The sequence below is a fragment of the Rana temporaria genome, chromosome 1 (assembly GCF_905171775.1).
Source record: "Rana temporaria chromosome 1, aRanTem1.1, whole genome shotgun sequence".
NCBI classification, from domain to species: domain Eukaryota; kingdom Metazoa; phylum Chordata; class Amphibia; order Anura; family Ranidae; genus Rana; species Rana temporaria.
The window spans coordinates 491803919-491822321 of NC_053489.1; the positions used below are offsets into that span (position 1 = coordinate 491803919).

Genomic DNA, 18403 nt, shown 5'->3' on the forward strand with positions numbered 1-18403 from the left:
GCGTGAGTCTGATCAGTGTGTCTAAGACGCCATGGTCTGCATAATCACCGTCTCAGACAGCACTAGGTTAACATATAGTTTTACATTTGCGTAATGTACAGTGCATGTAATAAGGATAAATGTTGAGAGGATAAGCAAAGGCACTGGATTTGTAGGTGCTGTTTTCTGCCGGTATTCAAAAGCTAAGCATTTGAGCTAAAAGCAAACATAAATCACGTCAATAAATTACAATTCTAATATGTTTTCTATCTTATAATAATAAAAACTTCCACCTTATAAAAAATGTATTAGTTAATCAGAGCATACCTTAACCAGTGGAACACTAGCCTGTATATACCCCTTAATAACTAAGCAATTTTTCATTTTGATAGTTTGACTGGAAATTACCCTGTTGTGCAAAACTGTACCAAAATAAATGTTATATCTTTTTTTTTTTTACACTAATAGAGCTTTCTTTAGGTAGTATTTAATGATCTGATCACCCTCTGTTTGGTCTTTTTTTATATAGTAAAAAAAAAAAAAAAAAATTCATAAACACAGATGACTATTACATCTCTTGAGACTCTAAATTGCCGGGAGAGTACGAACACCCCACAAAATTGCTTAGTTTAGGACATACAGGGCAACAATCAAAGTGCAGGGGCTGGGACTATGTGATGCATAGAATGACTTGCAAATGTCACTGGCCAAGGGTTAATACCCCCTTATGGAGATGTCTCTTTAAATGTTGGTGGTCAATGTTGTGTGCCCCAGTAAATGTTGGTGAATAACAATGTTTTTCTCCATTGGTGGTCAGTGTGACCCCTTTATGGGTAATATGTCCTGTGTACCCCTTGCTTTTCAGTGTCACCACCCTTGTTGCTCAATGTGCCAACCTTCATTGGTGGTCAAAGTCCCCCCTTTTGTCCAATCTACCCTGTGTCCCCCTTGCTGCTCAATGTTAATTTAATTTTACATTAAATCAACAACAGAGGAGAAAGAGGAGGGCTCTATGTAAATACTCATGCTGATCTTTCTTGATCTAAGGCAGGGCTAGGCAACATCGGTCCTCCAGCTGTAGTGAAACTACAAATCCCATCATGCCTCTGCCTCTAGGAGTCATGCCTGTGATTGTCAGGGTCTTGCAATGACTCATGGGTCTTGTAGTTTCAAAACAGCTGGAGGACTGAGGTTGCCTACCCCTGATCTAAGGTATATTTGTTAGGTTTAAATAGGGAAGGACATGGGGTGTGGGTGGCAGAGCTTGGTTAAAACCAATAATCGCAATTTAAAATGAGTAAAAAAGTTATCACAGTGTTTATGATTTTGATGCATATTTTTCTGTACACCATTTTACATACCAGTAATGCATATGCTGTTTCAATGAAAAAGTTAAACAATACCTGTTGGGTGTGCTGGTCTTTCCAGTTATGCCGACTGTCATCTTTCTTTAGATCCTTGCATCCTTCTCTGCTGCATTCATATAATGACAGCTTCATTCTCAATTCGCCAACCTAAATCAATAGCATATTGTAAATAAATACTTTAGGGAATGTCATTGATAGTAAAGCCAGCCATACATATATCAAAATTCGGCAGGTTCAGCAAGGACTGGCTGAATTTTGATCCATGTATGGGTAGCTACATTGTATAGGGATGTTGTACAGAAGTATTTTTCGCAGTACTGGTCAGTGTATTCTGATAGCAGTGAAGCCTCCCCGTGGTCACAATGCAATAGCTCAGAAGGGAGAATTCCCCATCTACATCGAAAGTGTGGATTGGGTCAGTTTTTTCGTTCTGGGCCTTACACACGACCGTTTTTCATGACGAGAAAAATGCAATTTTTTAAATTGCTCGTTAAAAACGATTGTGTGTAGACTCCAGAGCATTTTTCTCAACAAGAAAAATGGGCATTAAAAATTTAGAACCTGCTCTATTTTTTCTCGTTGTTTTTCACGTTGTCGAATTTCTCGTTGTGAAAAACGGTCGTGTGTAGGCTTTAACGACAGGGAAAAAACAGGTATGCTCAGAAGCAAGTCATGAGAAGGAAAATTTGCATAATCAGCCCAGAGGGTGGCGCCATTCGAATGGAACTTCCTCTTTGTAGTGCCGTCGTACGTGTTGTATGTCACCACGCTATGCTTGAGCATTTATTATCACGATCGTGTGTATGCAAGGCAGGCTTGAGAGGAATCACGTCAAGAAAAACTTTGTTTTTTTCCATGACATGAAAAACGGTCGTGTGTATGCGGCATTAGAGTAGAGATTTCTCCTCACATCCTGTTCTTTACACTGGTTGATAATGATGTCATTGACTCCCTAGGGAATTCTTCTTTTGAATATATTGAGAAAGCCCTCCAGAGACAGGAAGTAGGAGTTTCAGCTCAGTAATATACTGAATGTCAACACTGCAGGAAGAGTGTTGAAATCTCTCCAGTGGGAACATTGAAGGACCTAACATGTATACATCATAACAAAAATGAAAAACGTTTTGGAGCTTTTTAAATCAATCTAACCTATATTAAAATATATGTGTATATTCACTCTGCTGTGGATTGTCTGGAAAAATACAATGCTTTTCTTTCTGGACTTGTCTTTCAGTTTGTTCTAGGTGTTGGGCTTAGCACCGAAAGTGAACATTACACTATGTCTGACAATTATAAACATAGAAAGGTAGAAGAGTGACAGTAGAAAAAGACCCATTGGTCTATCAAGTCTGATCCTTTTTGTGTGAGTATTAATTTATGTTTAAATTCAGCAAGTTCTTTTAGATTGTAAGCTCTTCTGAGCAGGACCCTCTTAACCCTCTTGTATATTATTGTATTGTAACTGTACTGTCTCCCTTTAAATTGTAAAGTGCTGAGCAAACTGTTGACAATGTATAAATCCTGTATAATAATAATAATAAGGCTGGTTCCACATCTTTGCGTTGTGATGCATGTTACCGTGCAAATCCATTAAAAGCGGGGGTTCACCCTAAAAACGATTTTCTAACATTACATCCAGCTCACTCTCTACATTTACAGTATGCCGTTTTTTTGCTGTACATACCTCGTACAGCTATTTTCTTCCTCGGCTTCCGGGTAGGGCCTCCCGCGGGAGTGGGCGTTCCTATCCAGCAGGTGATTGACGTGATGACAAAAACAACCTCCCCCCGTCGCAAAAGGAGCGTCACGAGTTGCTGAAAGAAGCCGAACGGCAAGTCGGCGCTATACGGCGCCTGTGCACCGACGTTCGGCTTCTTTTCACATTAATATAAAAAGAGCTCTGGTCCAAAATAGACAAAGTAGTGATTTCATACCATAAGTAGACACCTTAAAATTTACCCCTGGCCTAAATCTTATACCATTTAATGAACTGACATGATAAAACCATGTAGATACTGGCGTGTAGGCTGGGGAGGGACTCTCTTAAAGTTCAGCCAAGCAACTGAAATCCAGAGTTGGGTGGTCCAGAATAAGGGTCAGTGTAAGGTCCATTTTTTTTTTTAATTTAAGCTGTTTGAATCCTGGAGGGATGGAGGAACCATTTGGGTACTGATAAATATGCAAACATTGATGGGATGTGGTGGGTGAGCAACACATTTTACAAAGTGTCATGAGTCTGTATATTATACACATATATACATATAAACCATTTTCAGTGCATAAATTTACCTTTTTTTCATAAGCTTGTTTCATGTTTCTGAATTGATTGTCCCATTGCTTGTTTACGTCCAGTAACTAAAATATAAAGAAATGTTTTCATTGGTTCCAGCCATTATATTATTTTGACATAATGTACTACAGTGCACAGCAAAATCGCATAAAAAGCAGTCTAAGGGCTGTATTTATAAAAAAAAATGCATAGCAGTTCATTCAGTGAAAATGCATTGTGTAAATAGGGTTAAAAAGCAAATGTTATTAGGCTATTACCTGCAGTGGACAAATGTTTTTTATTGTTTTAAAATAGAACATACTGCATTTGACCACTAGATGGCACTAGGTATCATATGTATTTTTAATTAAAATCAATGGTAAACATCTCTCTCCTACATAGTTATTTTTCCAGAGGCCATTAAAATGAGACTTTCTGCCAATGCTGATTAAAGGAAAGAGATGTGAAAGGCTGATATTTTTTTCTCTAAAAAATGTGGAAAGCTTATGAATCTCTCAAGGTCATGATCAAGTCTGGCACTAACAACATAGACAAGAGGAGGACTAGTGCGAGTATATGAACATATGATGTAAGAATCATGTCTGAAAAAATAAAGAAAGTCAAGAAAAAAGAATAACAGAGAACTGTCTCTTCTGTGAAGTTGTCAGTTAAATTGAACTGGTATTAATTGTCTTCTTTTGCTTTCATAATAGGACTATTGACATAACAGCATTGAGAACCATTACCTCTGCTCTTTGTTTTTCTAGTTTCTGTATCATTTCCTTGTAGGCTTCTGTTGACATATTGTTTTGATTTCTTGACTGTATAAAGCACTACAATGTAAAAGAGACCAGATATGTATTTTAGGAAAGATAATACAAACTCAATATAGTAAAGGATGCAAAAAATTATTTCTGTCCCAAGAAAAAAAAAATGTTCATGCGTACATTTGTGATAGTAAATAGCAAATATATTTATCAAACATAAACCAGATCTTTAAAGTATAACTAAAGGCGAAACATTTTTTTTTCATTTTGGAGCGTGTGTAGAAGGATAAGAACTCCTTTCACATTTTTATTGCTGTCTAAAGCCTCGTACACACGTACGGGTTTCCCGGCTGACTTTTTACTGCCGGGAAACCCGAGGGGAAAACCAAGAACCTGCTCAGTAACTTTTTCCCCCTACACACGACCGTGTTTCCCGACAGGAAAACTGCCATGAGAGCTTTGGTCTCCCGGCCGTGTGTATGCTCCATCACAGTGTTTCCCATAGGAAAACTGCCGGGTTAAAAACCGCCGGAAATCCCGGCGGGAAAAAAGAGAGCTGGTTCTTTTTTTTCCCGGCAGTTTTCACGATGGAGCATACCCCATGGTTTTCCCAGCCAAAAGCTCTCATGGCAGTTTTCCCGACGGGAAAACTGGTCATGTGTAAGAGGCTTTAGTGAGAAAATTCAACCTCTCTAATTGTTCTGTTTATCATTTGCATCGGAAAAGAAAGTGAAAGAAACACCCCCCCCCCCAAAGGAACACTGGTTCTGGTGACCCTGGTGACAACGAGCGTTTCCTTCACATGGGAGTGATTTCTTCTCACTTCTTGTTGTGGCTATGGGACAGGAAGTAAAATAAATCTCTGCAATAGGACACAGGTGGCAAATATAAAAATCCTGACTTCACACTTATTCATCTGCATACTACCTTTTCCCATAAATTATCCATTTAAAGAGGAGCTCCAGGTTCTTGCAGAAAAAATTATAAGTCAGCAGCTACAAATACTGTAGCTGCTGACTTTTAACATTAGGACCTTCCAGGAATCCAGCAGTGTCTTCACCCGAGCTGACTTTTCAATCAGCTATTGGGTGCTGCCACTGCCATCTCCACTAAGGGAAACGGGCAGTGAAGCCTTGTGTTTTCACAGCTGGATCCCTACTGCACATGCGTGAATCACACTGTGCTCTGTGAATGGGCCGATTGCATGGAAAGGAGGCCTAACTTCTGGCTGAGTTTGCTACGGCCTGTCAAAACCAGGTACCTGCTCCCCCCCAAAAGGTGCCAAATGTTGCAGCGGGGAGGGATGTCCGTATAGTTTTTTATCATAGCTGTAATGCCACATCCATTCCCTGTACTTTAAAGGACCTTGCCAATAAGTATCAGGTACTTTAGGAGAACATAGTGCTTACTGAACAGTCAAGTCCAATCCTGCCCAATGTTCTTTACTCATACCTCCCAACTTTCTGAGATGGGAACGAGGGACACCTATTAGCAAAAGTATGTAGACATAGGACACACCCCCTGTCATTCCCCTTTGAAGGAGACCTATATAAAAAATGATTAGTCAACCACTTGCCAACCAACTGTTGTCATATACTGCGGCAGGTCGGCTATAACTGTATTTTGGCTAAAGCAGGCGCGCCCACTACACGACGGGGGACGCGATGTGCGTGTTGCCGGCGGCCTCAATGTCTGCCAGCCACGCACGGATCGTGGGCATGTAACCACACAAATCCCCATTTTGTCAGGAGAGGAGAAGAGATAGATAGTGTGCTTCTACTAAGTAGGAACAGCAAGATGGCTCTTTCTCTAGTAAGTCACATCCCCCCAAAGTTAGAAACACCTAGCATGGAACACAGTTAACCCCTTGATCGCCCCCTAGTGTTAACCCATTCCCTACCAGTGACTGGTATTTAGCACTGATCGCTGTATAAATGTCAATGGTGCCAAAAAAATGGCAAAAGTGTCCGATCTGTCCGCCGCAATGACGCAGTCCCACTAAAAATCTCCGCCATTACTACACAAAAATGTAGAAGAATATATATCAGCCTAAACCGAGGAAGAAATTTGTGTTTTTTAAAAAAAAATTGGGGGGATATTTATTATAGCAAAAAGTAAAAAACATTACTTTTTTTTCAAAATTGTTTTTTTTTTTTGTTTATAGTGCAAAAAAAACCCACAGAGGTGATCAAATCCCACCAAAAGAAAGCTCTATCTGTGGAAAAAAAAAGGACGTAAATTTTGTTTGGGTACAGCGCTGCATGACCGCGCAATTTTCAGTTAAAACGACACAGTGCCGTATCGCAAAAAATGGCCTGGTCATTAAGGGGGAAATTCTTTCGGTCCTTAAGTGGTTAAAACCACAAGTGTTTTTTTTGTTTTTTGTTTTTTTACCATTACTATTCCTTTATACTGGCTTTTGAAATTACAAATACAGAAATTTAGAAATTGGATGAAAGGTTTTAGCACTGTGAATTTTTTTTTTGAAAGATAAAAAGTGCATTTTATTTACAACTATATAGATCAGGCCAAAACGAGGGAAAAATGAAGAGGAAAGAGGGACATTGTCTCTCAAAATCAGAGACAGTTGGAAAATATGTTTACTATCTCCTTTCAAAAGAAACAGTAGTTCTACAATCTACATCACAGCATCATGTCATAGAAAAAACACAACCAAGAGCTGCACTGGGCTATGTAACACTCAGACTCGGTTCAATTGACTAGACATGGGTTTTGACCTTACCACAGTGAGTGAATAGTAGAGAACACTGTCTCATCCACTTATGTGAAGCTATTTTTGAGTAATTCCACAAAGGCTGTAGTTATATCATAAAAAAACTACCAAGCATTGGCAAAATAAACATCCAAAAAAGTCTTTACATTTGGAAGATGAAGACAAAACAAACATTAGAAAACAGGAAGTATGCAGCATTGCAGACACAAGCTAGTTAGACTGCAAAGTTTTGTTAGTATATAACTATTTTGTATTTTATTTTGGCTGTCATGCTGTTTTTTACACATTTTTTTTATATATATTTTATTACTTATATAAATCTTTGTTGGACAAATAAACTTTTAACACATTAAATGAGATTTTGCAAAGCATTCTACATTTAAAAAAAAGCATGTAGTAACCTCTCCTTAAGGCCCCTTTCACACTGAGGAGTATTTCAGGCGTTTTAGCGCTAAAAATAGCACATAAATAACACCTGAAATACTCCTGCCCCAGCATTCTCAATGTGAAAGCACATAGCCTGGCCTGCACTGAATATTCCTTTTATATTAAAAGTTCCTTTACTATTTTCAGTTTGAGGGAAAGTTTACAACCAGACAGAAAATAAATGACATAGCCTAGCCCGTGCTGACTGTCAGTGGTAGTATACATTCCTCATTAATTAACAACAGTAAAGGATCAGTCCGCACTGGATTGGCTTTGAATGGACAGACATCGGAATATACAAAAATTGAGAATCTTGAAGAGGGGGTGGTGGCTTGTGCTGTAGCTCCCCTCATAGAAACACCCATAAAATGGGCTTCAGCCTGGGAGGGGGAATGGAGCTACAACCAACTCAGACAGAAAGAAAATTTGCTTTTAATGTACAATGGAGCTACAAAGCATAACAAAACCAACTGATACATGTACTTGGTCCCCTGGGAGATTCTAGAAAGAATTGTTGTGGTGGTGGCCGTACTTTAATAAAAACTAGGCAGCAGCATAAACCCTTTCATAATTTTAAGAATGATAAAATAAAGCATTTTTTTTGGGTAGCTGCAATTTTTTTTTAATACATTGCTCAAAAAATGTGACTTGAGTCATGTACGTTTTTTAGTTCTGTACTACTTGTTTAACCTCTTGCCGACGTAATATAACGTGATTTTGCATTGCAGCCACTAGGGGCACACAGCTACCGGTCCTTTCAGGGGGAGAACTGATTGATCGCATGTTCATACAATGTATGAACAGCGATCTGTCATTTCCCCTAGGCAGTCCCACACCCCTTCAGTTATAACACAATGAGGGAACATAATTAACCCCTTCCTCGCCCCCCAGAGTTAACCCCTTCCCTGCCAGTGACATTTTTACAAAGTGTCCTCCATAAGGTTGCAGTACCGATAAAAATCGCAGATCGCCACCATTACTAGTAAAAAAATATATATATTAATAAAAATTCCATAAATCTATCCCCTATTTTGTAGACGCTATAACTTATTGCGATTTTTTTTACGAAAAATATGTAGAATACGTATCGGCCTAAACTGAGGAAATTTTTTATATATATATATATATATATATATATATATATATATATATATATATATATATATATATTTTTTGGGGGGGATATTTATTACAGCAAAAAGTAAAAAATATTAATTTTTTTTTCAAACTTGTCGCTCTATTTTTGTTTTTAGCGCAAAAAATTAAAACTGCAGAGGTGATCAAATACCACCAAAAGAAAGCTCTATTTGTGGGGAAAAAAGGGGATGTCAATTTTGTTTGGGAGCCACGTCGCACGACCCTGCAATTGTCAGTTAACCAGTTCCCGACCCCCGCATGTACATATACGTCCACAATATGGCACGTACAGGCACATGGGCGTACATGTACGTCCCCGCCTTTCCCGGGTTCGGGGGTCCGATCGGGACCCCCTCCGGTACATGCGACGGCCGGGAACGGTGTACGGGAGGTCCGGGAGGAGGGGGCGGCTATTGATTTCCAGCCGTCCCCTCTCGATCTCCCTCGGCGAATCGGCTTCCACCTGAGCCCTCCCTGCCTGTGTAACTGTAAACACAGGCAGGGAGGAAGTGACGTTTTCTCCCCTCTGGCGGTCTTTTCGTCCGGTTCCAGAGGAGAGAAGACGTCTGTACTGTGAGTTGCACCAACAGCACACTGACACAGCACACATAGGTACATACCCCCCCCCCCCCCCCGATCACCCCCCCAGCACCCCCAGATCACCCCCTGTCACAGTGTCACTGATTGCAGTGATCATTTATTTTCTGATCACTGCTTTTAGTGTCAGTGTGACAGAAAAAAGTGTCAGGGCAGTTAGGTTTAGGCCCCTTTAGGTCCAGGGTAGCCCCCTACCCCCCCCCCCCAATAAAGGTTTAACCCCTGATTGCCCCTAGAGTTAACCCTTTCACCCCTATTGCCAGTGTCACTAAGCGATCGGTTTCTGATCGCTGTATTAGTGTCACTGTTGCCGCTAGGCAGTTAGTTTTTTTTGAGGTTCGCCGCCAGGTTTATATAGCGTTAGGTACCCCCATAAATAAAGGTTTTAACCCCTGATTGCCCCTAGAGTTAACCCTTTCACCCCTATTGCCAGTGTCACTAAGCGATCGGTTTCTGATCACTGTATTAGTGTCACTGTTGCCGCTAGGCAGTTCGTTTTTTTTTGAGGTTCGCCGCCAGGTTTATATAGCGTTAGGTACCCCCATAAATAAAGGTTTTAACCCCTGATTGCCCCTAGAGTTAACCCTTTCACCACTGATCACTGTATAAGTGTCACTGGTGACGTGATTAGCCAGTTAGTTATTTAGTTATTTTAGGTTCGCCACCAGGTTTTTAGAAAGCGTCAGGTACCCCCATATATTACCGAATAAAGGTTTTAACCCCCTGATTGCCCCCTAGTTAACCCTTTCACCAGTGATCACCGTATAAGTGTTACGGTTGACGCTGGTTGGTTAGTTTGCTGTTTATAGCATCAGGGCACCCGCCGTATATAACCCAATAGGTTTAACCCCCTGATCACCCGGCGGGTGATATAAATTTAATTTTAGCGCCAGTCAGGGTCTGCGTCGCCCCAGGCAGCGTTAGGTTAGAGCCAGTACCGCTTACACCCACTCGCTAAGCATACACCCCCCTTAGTGGTATAGGATCTGAACGGATCGATACCTGATCTGATCAGATCTATACTAGCGTACCCAGCAGTTTAGGGTACCCAAAAACGCATTGTTAGCGGAATCAGCCCAGATACCCGCTAGCACCTGCGTTTTCCCCCTCTGCCCAGCCCAACCCACCCAAGTGCAGTATCGATCGATCACTGTCACTTACAAAACACAAGACACATAACTGCAGCGTTCGCAGAGACAGGCCTGATCCCTGCGATCGCTTACAGTTTTTTTTTAAGCGTTTTCTACGTTTGCTTTCCTACAGATCAGGTGCTTTTTTTACCTGTGAATCCTTACCATTGTACCACTAAATTTAGAGTCCAAAATGGCAAAGCGAAGGTACAATGATAAGCAGGCCTTGGAGTTCATGTGCATGTCAGATAGTGAAGAGGAGGAGGTCACGCATCTGACAGATTCTGGCTCAGAATACGAACCCGTTTACGACAGCGGCTCCATGTCAGATAGCTCGCACGACGAAGTTGAGGTCCCTGCTAAGGCCAGGCGTACCCGATCCCGTTCTGATGTTGTTGAGCAGCAAGAACCGCAGGACCCTCGTATGGAGCAGAGATCCAGTACTAGCGCCGCTATTCCTTCTGGTGGATTGGCAAGCACCAGCGGCCTAGTACACCCTGGTCGTTTATCCAGCACTGCAGTAACACTTGGTGACGTGGCGAGTCCCATAAGTGCAGTTCAAGCTGGCGATGTGGCAAGCACAAGTAGTGTCCCGCTGCCACCAAGAAGAAGACAGAGACAGGCCCGTCGTGCCCATAGTGCCCTTCCTGTAGAATTTGCCTATCCTGATTGGGTCCCCACCACTTCTACAGCACCTGTACTTCCCCCATTCACTGGCCAACCCGGTATTCAGGTGGATACAGCGAATTTTATGGCACTTGATTTTTATTCGCTGTATTTCACGGAAGATCTCTATAGATCTATTGTGGACCAGACAAATTTATATGCTGGTACCTACATCGCCGCTAACCCACAGTCTCGCCTTGCCAAACAATGGAAACCTCTCGAGGTTTCCGAATTTAAGACCTTTCTGGGCCTTACCCTCAACATGGGCATACACAAATTTCCGTCATTGCGGATGTATTGGTCCATACATCCCATCGACCATATGCCCGTTTTCTCTGCTCACATGGCCAGGAAACGATACGAGGCGATCCTGCGGTCCCTGCATTTCAGTGACAATGCACTTTGTCGTCCACGTGGAGACCCTGAATTTGACCGGCTCTACAAAATTTGGCCCCTCGTAAACCATTTCAACGAACGTTTTGCATCCTTGTTTAATCCCCAGCAGGTTGTATGCGTTGATGAGTCCCTGATTAAATTTGCTGGCCGCTTGTCTTTCAAACAGTACCTTCCCAGCAAGCGTGCCAGATACGGGGTCAAGCTCTATAAGCTCTGTGACAGGGCCACAGGCTACACATGGAGCTTTAGGGTTTACGAGGGAAAAGATAGTCAGGTAGAGCCGGAAGGATGCCCAGATTACATGGGGAGCGCTGGCAAGATTGTTTGGGACTTGGTGTCACCCTTATTCGGAAAGGGGTACCATTTGTATGTGGACAATTTTTACAGCAGCGTGCCACTTTTTAGCCACTTATTTGATCAACAGATTGGAGCATGTGGCACCGTGCGACCTAATCGCCGGGGCTTCCCCCAGCGGCTTGTAGATGCCCATATTAGGCCGGGGGCGAGAGCCTGCTGCAGATGTAAAAATTTGCTCGCTGTGAAGTGGCGGGACAATAGGAATGTTTTCGTTCTTACCACCCTTCACGCAGACACGACAGTCCAAATTCGTACGGCGACTGGTGTTGTGGAGAAACCCCTCTGTGTCCACGAATATAACCTTAATATGGGAGGGGTGGACCTCAACGACCAGTTAATGGCGCCGTATCATATTGCCCGTAAGACGAGACGCTGGTACAAAAAAGTGTCTCTACATTTATTTCAATTGGCTCTACTGAATGCTCATGTCGTATACAGAGCTTCAGGACGGAATGAATCCTTCCTTCAATTCCAGAGGGATATCATCACATAACTCCTGTATCCAGGCGGTACTGTACCTCACCAGCCCCTACCAAATGCAGTAAGCCGACTGCATGAGAGGCATTTTTCTTATGTCCTCGAGAGTACCCCTACCCAACGAGCCCCCCAAAGAAAATGTCGTGTCTGTACCAAGCGCGGATTTAGGCGTGACACCCGTTATTTTTGTCCCAAATGTCCTGCCGATCCTGGTCTTTGTATTGGTGAATGTTTTGAACGCTTCCACACACACGTTAATTATTAGTGTAGGGTGAAACATTTCACAGGCTAGGCACACTCACACAGGGTCTCCCAAGATGCCATCGCATTTTGAGAGACCCAAACCTGGAACCGAAAAGTTGAAGTTACAGTTCACAGTTACAAAAAAAAGTGTTAAAAAAAAAAAAAAAAAGTAAAAAATAAAAACACACAAAAAAATATAAAATAAAAAAACCAAAAATAGTTATCGTTTTATTGTTCTCTCCCTCTCTATTCTCTCTCTATTGTTCTGCTCCTTTTTACTGTATTCTATTCTGCAAAGTTTTATTGTTGTTATGTTTTTTCATGCTTGCTTTTCAGGTATGTAATTTATTTTACTGTTTTCAGGTACGCCATTCAGCTGTTGCGCGGACTTATTTATCTTGACAGCAACAGCGTTTGCTCCCACGATATATAAAGCCGCGACTCCAGTGCTGTAGGAGGTGATTTCACCACCACAGTTAAAAAAAAGAGCATATATGCCGAAGCATGGGGGCAGCAGGGGCGGAGGAGCGATTTTGCTCCTAATGCCGCGTACATACGGTTGACATTCCTACGGAGGCTTTCCCGTGGAAAAGTCTGACCATGTATACACGGCATAGAAAAGTCCGACCGTGTGTACGCGGCATAGAAAAGTCCGACCGTACGCGGCATAACTTTTTTGCGGGAGGATGCCCCCATGCTTCGGCATATATATATTTTAGGCACAGGTTGCGTTAAAAAATGTTTTATTTTTTACTATGTTTTTTTATAGGTATTTGCTTTGCAGGTATGGTATGATCTTACTGTTATACTGGAATGTTACTTTGTTTTAATGTTAACCATCATTTGCTTAGCAGGTACGCCATTCAGTTGCAGTGCGGATTTATTTAGCGTGACAGCAACAGCGTTTGCTCCCACGATATATAAATCCGCGACTCCAATGCTGTAGGAGGTGATTTCACCACTACAGTTCAAAAAAGAGCATATATGCCAGAGCATGGGGGCATTAGGGGCGGAGGAGCGATTTTGCTCCTAATGCCGCGTACATACGGTTGACATGCCTACGGAGGCTTTCCTGTGGAAAAGTCTGACCATGTGTACACGGCATAGAAAAGTCCGACCGTGTGTACGCGGCATAGAAAAGTCCGACCGTACGCGGCATAACTTTTTTGCGGGAGGATGCCCCCATGCTTCGGCATATATAAATGGTGCATGTATGCCCATCATTAGAAGTGGGTGGATGAAGGGAGGTATTCTAATGGTGGGCATACCCACCGATCAATCTTTTTTTTGTTCAGCCAACAGGCTGCATGAAAAAAAAAAAGATTACAATACATGTCCAACAAGAACCATCAACGTACTGGTATGTTGCTGGACTTTGAATGGTTATACCAGAATGATGCCTGCGGGTTTAGGCATCATCTTGGTATCATTCTTTTCAGCCAGCGGTCGGCTTTCATGTAAAAGCAGTCCTAGCGGCTAATTAGCCTCTAGACTGCTTTTACATTCAGTGGGAGGGAATGTCCCCCCCCCAGATATAAACGGCGCCATTGAGAATATGGGAAAGCATTTTATCACACCGATCTTGGTGTGGTCAGATGCTTTGAGGGCAGAGGAAAGATCTAGGGTCTAATAGACCCCATTTAAAAAAAAAAGAGTACCTGTCACTAACTATTGCTATCATAAGGGATATTTACATTCCCTGAGATAACAATAAAAATGGTAAAAAAATAAATAAATGGAAGGAACAGTTAACAAATAAAATAAAAAAAGTGAAATAAATATAAAAAAAAATAAAAAAATAAAAAAAAGCATCCCTGTCCCCCCCTGCTCTTGCGCAAAGGCGAACGCAAGCGTCGGTCTGGAGTCATATGTGAACAGCAATTGCACCATGCATGTGAGGTATCACCGCGAAGGGCAGATCGAGGGCAGTCATTTTAGCAGTAGACCTACTCTGTAAATCTAATGTGGTAACCTGTAAAGGCTTTTAAAGGCTTTTAAAAATGTATGTAGTTTGTCGCCACTGCGCGTTTGTGCGCAATTTTAAAGTATGTCGTGTTTGGTATCCATGTACTCGGCCTAAGATCATAATTTTTATTTCATCAATAATTTGGGCAATATAGTGTGTTTTAGTGCTTTAAAATAAAAAAAAGTGTATTTTTTCCCCAAAAAATGCGTTTGAAAAAACGCTGCGCAAATACTGTGTGGAAATTTTTTTTGCAACACCCACCATTTTAATCTGTAGGGCCTTTGCTTTAAAAAAATATATAATGTTTGGGGGTTCAACTTAACTTTCTTGCAAAAAAATAATATGTTTTTATGTAAACAAACAGTGTCAGAAAGGGCTTTTTCTTCAAGTGGTTAGAAGAGTGGGTGATGTGTGACATAAGCTTCTAATTGTTGTGCATAAAATGCCAGGACAATTCAAAACCTCCCCAAATGACCCCATTTTGGAAAGTAGACACCCCAAGCTATTTGCTGAGAGGCATCTTAAGTCCATGGAATATTTTAGATTTTGACCCAAGTTGCGGGAAATATAAATATATATATATATATATATATATTTTTTTTTGCGCAAAGTTGTCACTATATGATATATTGCTCAAACATGCCATGGGCATATGTGGAATTACACCTCAAAATACATTCTGCTGCTTCTCCTGAGTACGGGGATACCACATGTGTGAGACTTTTTGGGAGCCTAGCCGCGTACGGGACCCCAAAAACCAATCACCGCCTTCAGGCTTTCTAAGGGTGTAAATTTTTGATTTCACTCCTCACTACCTATCACAGTTTCGAAGGCCATAAAATGCCAAAATAGCACAAAAAAAAACCCAAATGACCCCATTTTGGAAAGAAGACACCCCAAGGAAACTGCTGAGAGGCATGTTGAGTCCATTGATTTTTTTTTTTTTTGTCCAAAGTGATTGAATAATGAGAAAAAAAAAAAAAAAAATTTGTCACTAAATGATATATTGCTCACACATGCCATGGTTATATGTGGAGTTGCACCCCAAAATACATTCTGCTGCTTCTCCTGAGTACGGGGATACCACATGTTTGGGACTTTTTGGGAGCCTAGCCGCGTACGGGACCCCGAAAACCAAGCACCGCCTTCAGCATTTCTAAGGGCGCAAATTTTTGATTTCACTCCTCACTACCTATCACAGTTTCGAAGGCCATAAAATGCCAAAATAGCACAAAAACCCCCCAAATGACCCCATTTTGGAAAGTAGACACCACAAGCTATTTGCTGAGAGGCATGTCGAGTCCATGGAATATTTAATTTTTTTGCCCCAAGTGATTGAATCATGACCAAAAAAAAATAAAAATAAAAAAATGTACAAAACATTGTCACTAAATGATATATTTCTCACACATGCCATGGTTATATGTGGAATTGCACCCCAAAATACATTCTGCTGCTTCTCCTGAGTACGGGGATACCACATGTGTGGGACTTTTTGGGAGCCTAGCCGCGTATGAGACCCCGAAAACCAAGCACCGCCTTCAAGATTTCTAAGGACATAATTTTTTGATTTCACTCACACAAATCTTGAAGGCAGTGCTTGGTTTTCGGGGCCCCGTACGCGGCTAGGCTCCCAAAAAGTCCCACACATGTGGTATCCCCGTACTCAGGAGAAGCAGCAGAATGTATTTTGGGGTGCAATTCCACATATAACCGTGGCATGTGTGAGAAATATATCATTTAGTGACAAAGTTTTGTAATTTTTTTTTTTTGGTCATTATTCAGTGACTTGGGGCAAAAAAATAAATTAAATATTCCATGGACTCAACATCCCTCTCAGCAAATAGCTTGGGGTGTCTACTTTCCAAAATGGGGTCATTTGGGGGGGGTTTTGTGCTGTTTTGGCATTTTATTGCCTTCGAAACTGTGATAGGTAGTGAGGAGTGAAATCAAAAATTTATGCCCTTAGAAATCCTGAAGGCGGTGATTGGTTTTCGGGGTCCCGTACGCGGCTAGGCTCCCAAAAAGTCCCACACATGTGGTATCCCCATACTCAGGAGAAGCAGCAGAATGTATTTTGGGGTGCAATTCCACATATGCCCATGGCATATGTGAGAAATATATCATTTAGTGACAACGTTTTGTAAAATTTTTTTTTTTTTTTTTTTTGGTCATTATTCAATTACTTGGGGCCATAAAATTAAATATTCCATGGACTCAACATGCCTCTCAGCAAATAGCTTGGGGTGTCTTCTTTCCAAAATGGGGTCATTTGGGGGGGTTGTGTGACATCTTGGCATTTTATGGCCTTCAAAACTGTGATAGGTAGTGATAGGTAGTGAGTGAAATCAAAAATGTATGCCCTTAGAAATCTTGAAGGCGGTGCTTTGTTTTCGGGGCCCCGTATGCGGCTAGGCTCACAAAAAGTCCCACATATGTGGTATCCCCGTACTCGGGAGAAGCAGCAGAATGTATTTTGGGGGTGCAATTCCACATATAACTATGGCATGTGTGAGCAATATATCATTTAGTGACAACTTTGTGCAAAAAAAAATCAGTTTGTCATATTCCCGCAACTTGTGTCAAAATATAAAATATTCCATGGACTCGACATGCCTCTCAGCAAATAGCTTAGGGTGTCTACTTTCCAAAATGGGGTTATTTGTTTGTTTTTTTGCTATTTTGGCATTTTATGGCCTTCGAAACCTTGATAGGTAGTGAGGAGTGAAATCAAAAATTTGTGCCCTTAGAAATGCTGAAGGCGGTGCTTGGGTTTTGGGGCCCCGTATGCAGCTAGGCTCCCAAAAAGTCCCACACATGTGGTATCCCCGTACTCAGGAGAAGCAGCAGAATGTATTTTGGGGTGCAATTACACATATAACCATGGCATGTGTGAGAAATATATCATTTAGTGACAACTTTTTGTAAACATTTTTTTTTTTTCGTCATTATTCAATCACTTGGGACAAAAAAATTAAATATTCAATGGACTCAACATGCCTCTCAGCAGTTTCCTTGGGGTGTCTACTTTCCAAAATGGGGTCATTTGGGGGGGTTTTGTACTGCCCTGCCATTTTAGCACCTCAAGAAATGAGATAGGCAGTCATAAAATAAAAGCTGTGTAAATTCCAGAAAATGTACCCTAGTTTGTAGACGCTATAACTTTTGCGAAAACCAATAAATATACGCTTATTGCGATTTTTTTTACTAAAGACATGTGGCTGAATACATTTTGGCCTAAATGTTTGACTAAAATTTAGTTTATTCGATATTTTTTACTTTTTGTTATAAGAAAAATATTTTTTTTTCAAAATTTACGGTCTTTTTGCGTTTATATCGCAAAAAATAAAAATCGCAGAGGCGATCAAATACCATCAAAATAAAGCTCTATTTGTGGGAAGAAAAGGACGCAAGTTTCGTTTCGGTACAACATTGCATGACTGCGCAATTACCAGTTAAAGCAGCGCATTGCCAAATTGTAAAAACACCTTGGGTCTTTAGACAGCGTATTGGTCCGGGGCTTAAGTGGTTAAAGTGACACAGTGCCAAATCGCAAAAAGTGGCCCGGTCATTGACCAGCAAAATGGTCCGAGGCTGAAGTGGTTAAAACCACAACGGCCTTGGAAATATGTAGATCTAATTGTAGGAATAATTGGCATACAGTACACACACAATATAGTAGTAGGCAAGAATGTCATTAAACATCACAAAAAATGGGGAGATTTACTAAAACTGGTGCACACAAAGTCTGGTGCAGCTGTGCATAGTAACCAATCGGCTTGTTCCATGAAGCTTTGACAATAAAACCTATTAGCTGATTGGTTACTAAGCGCAACTGCACCAGATTCTGTGTGCACCCTTTTAGTAAATCTTCCCCACGGTGTTCAAAGTT

At 41.3% G+C, this 18403-nt stretch overlaps 1 protein-coding gene across 1 annotated transcript in view; it reads right to left on the reverse strand.

Moving 5' to 3' along the window:
* TNIP3 (TNFAIP3 interacting protein 3) overlaps positions 1 to 18403 on the reverse strand; it is a 63077-nt gene that overhangs the window by 26121 nt on the left and 18553 nt on the right. The window contains exons 4-6 of the mRNA XM_040330280.1: positions 4362 to 4448; positions 3636 to 3701; positions 1383 to 1493 (exon numbers count right to left, since the gene is read on the reverse strand). Of these exons, the coding sequence (XP_040186214.1) occupies positions 1383 to 1493; positions 3636 to 3701; positions 4362 to 4448 (264 nt within the window). The remainder of the gene's footprint in view (positions 1 to 1382; positions 1494 to 3635; positions 3702 to 4361; positions 4449 to 18403) is intronic.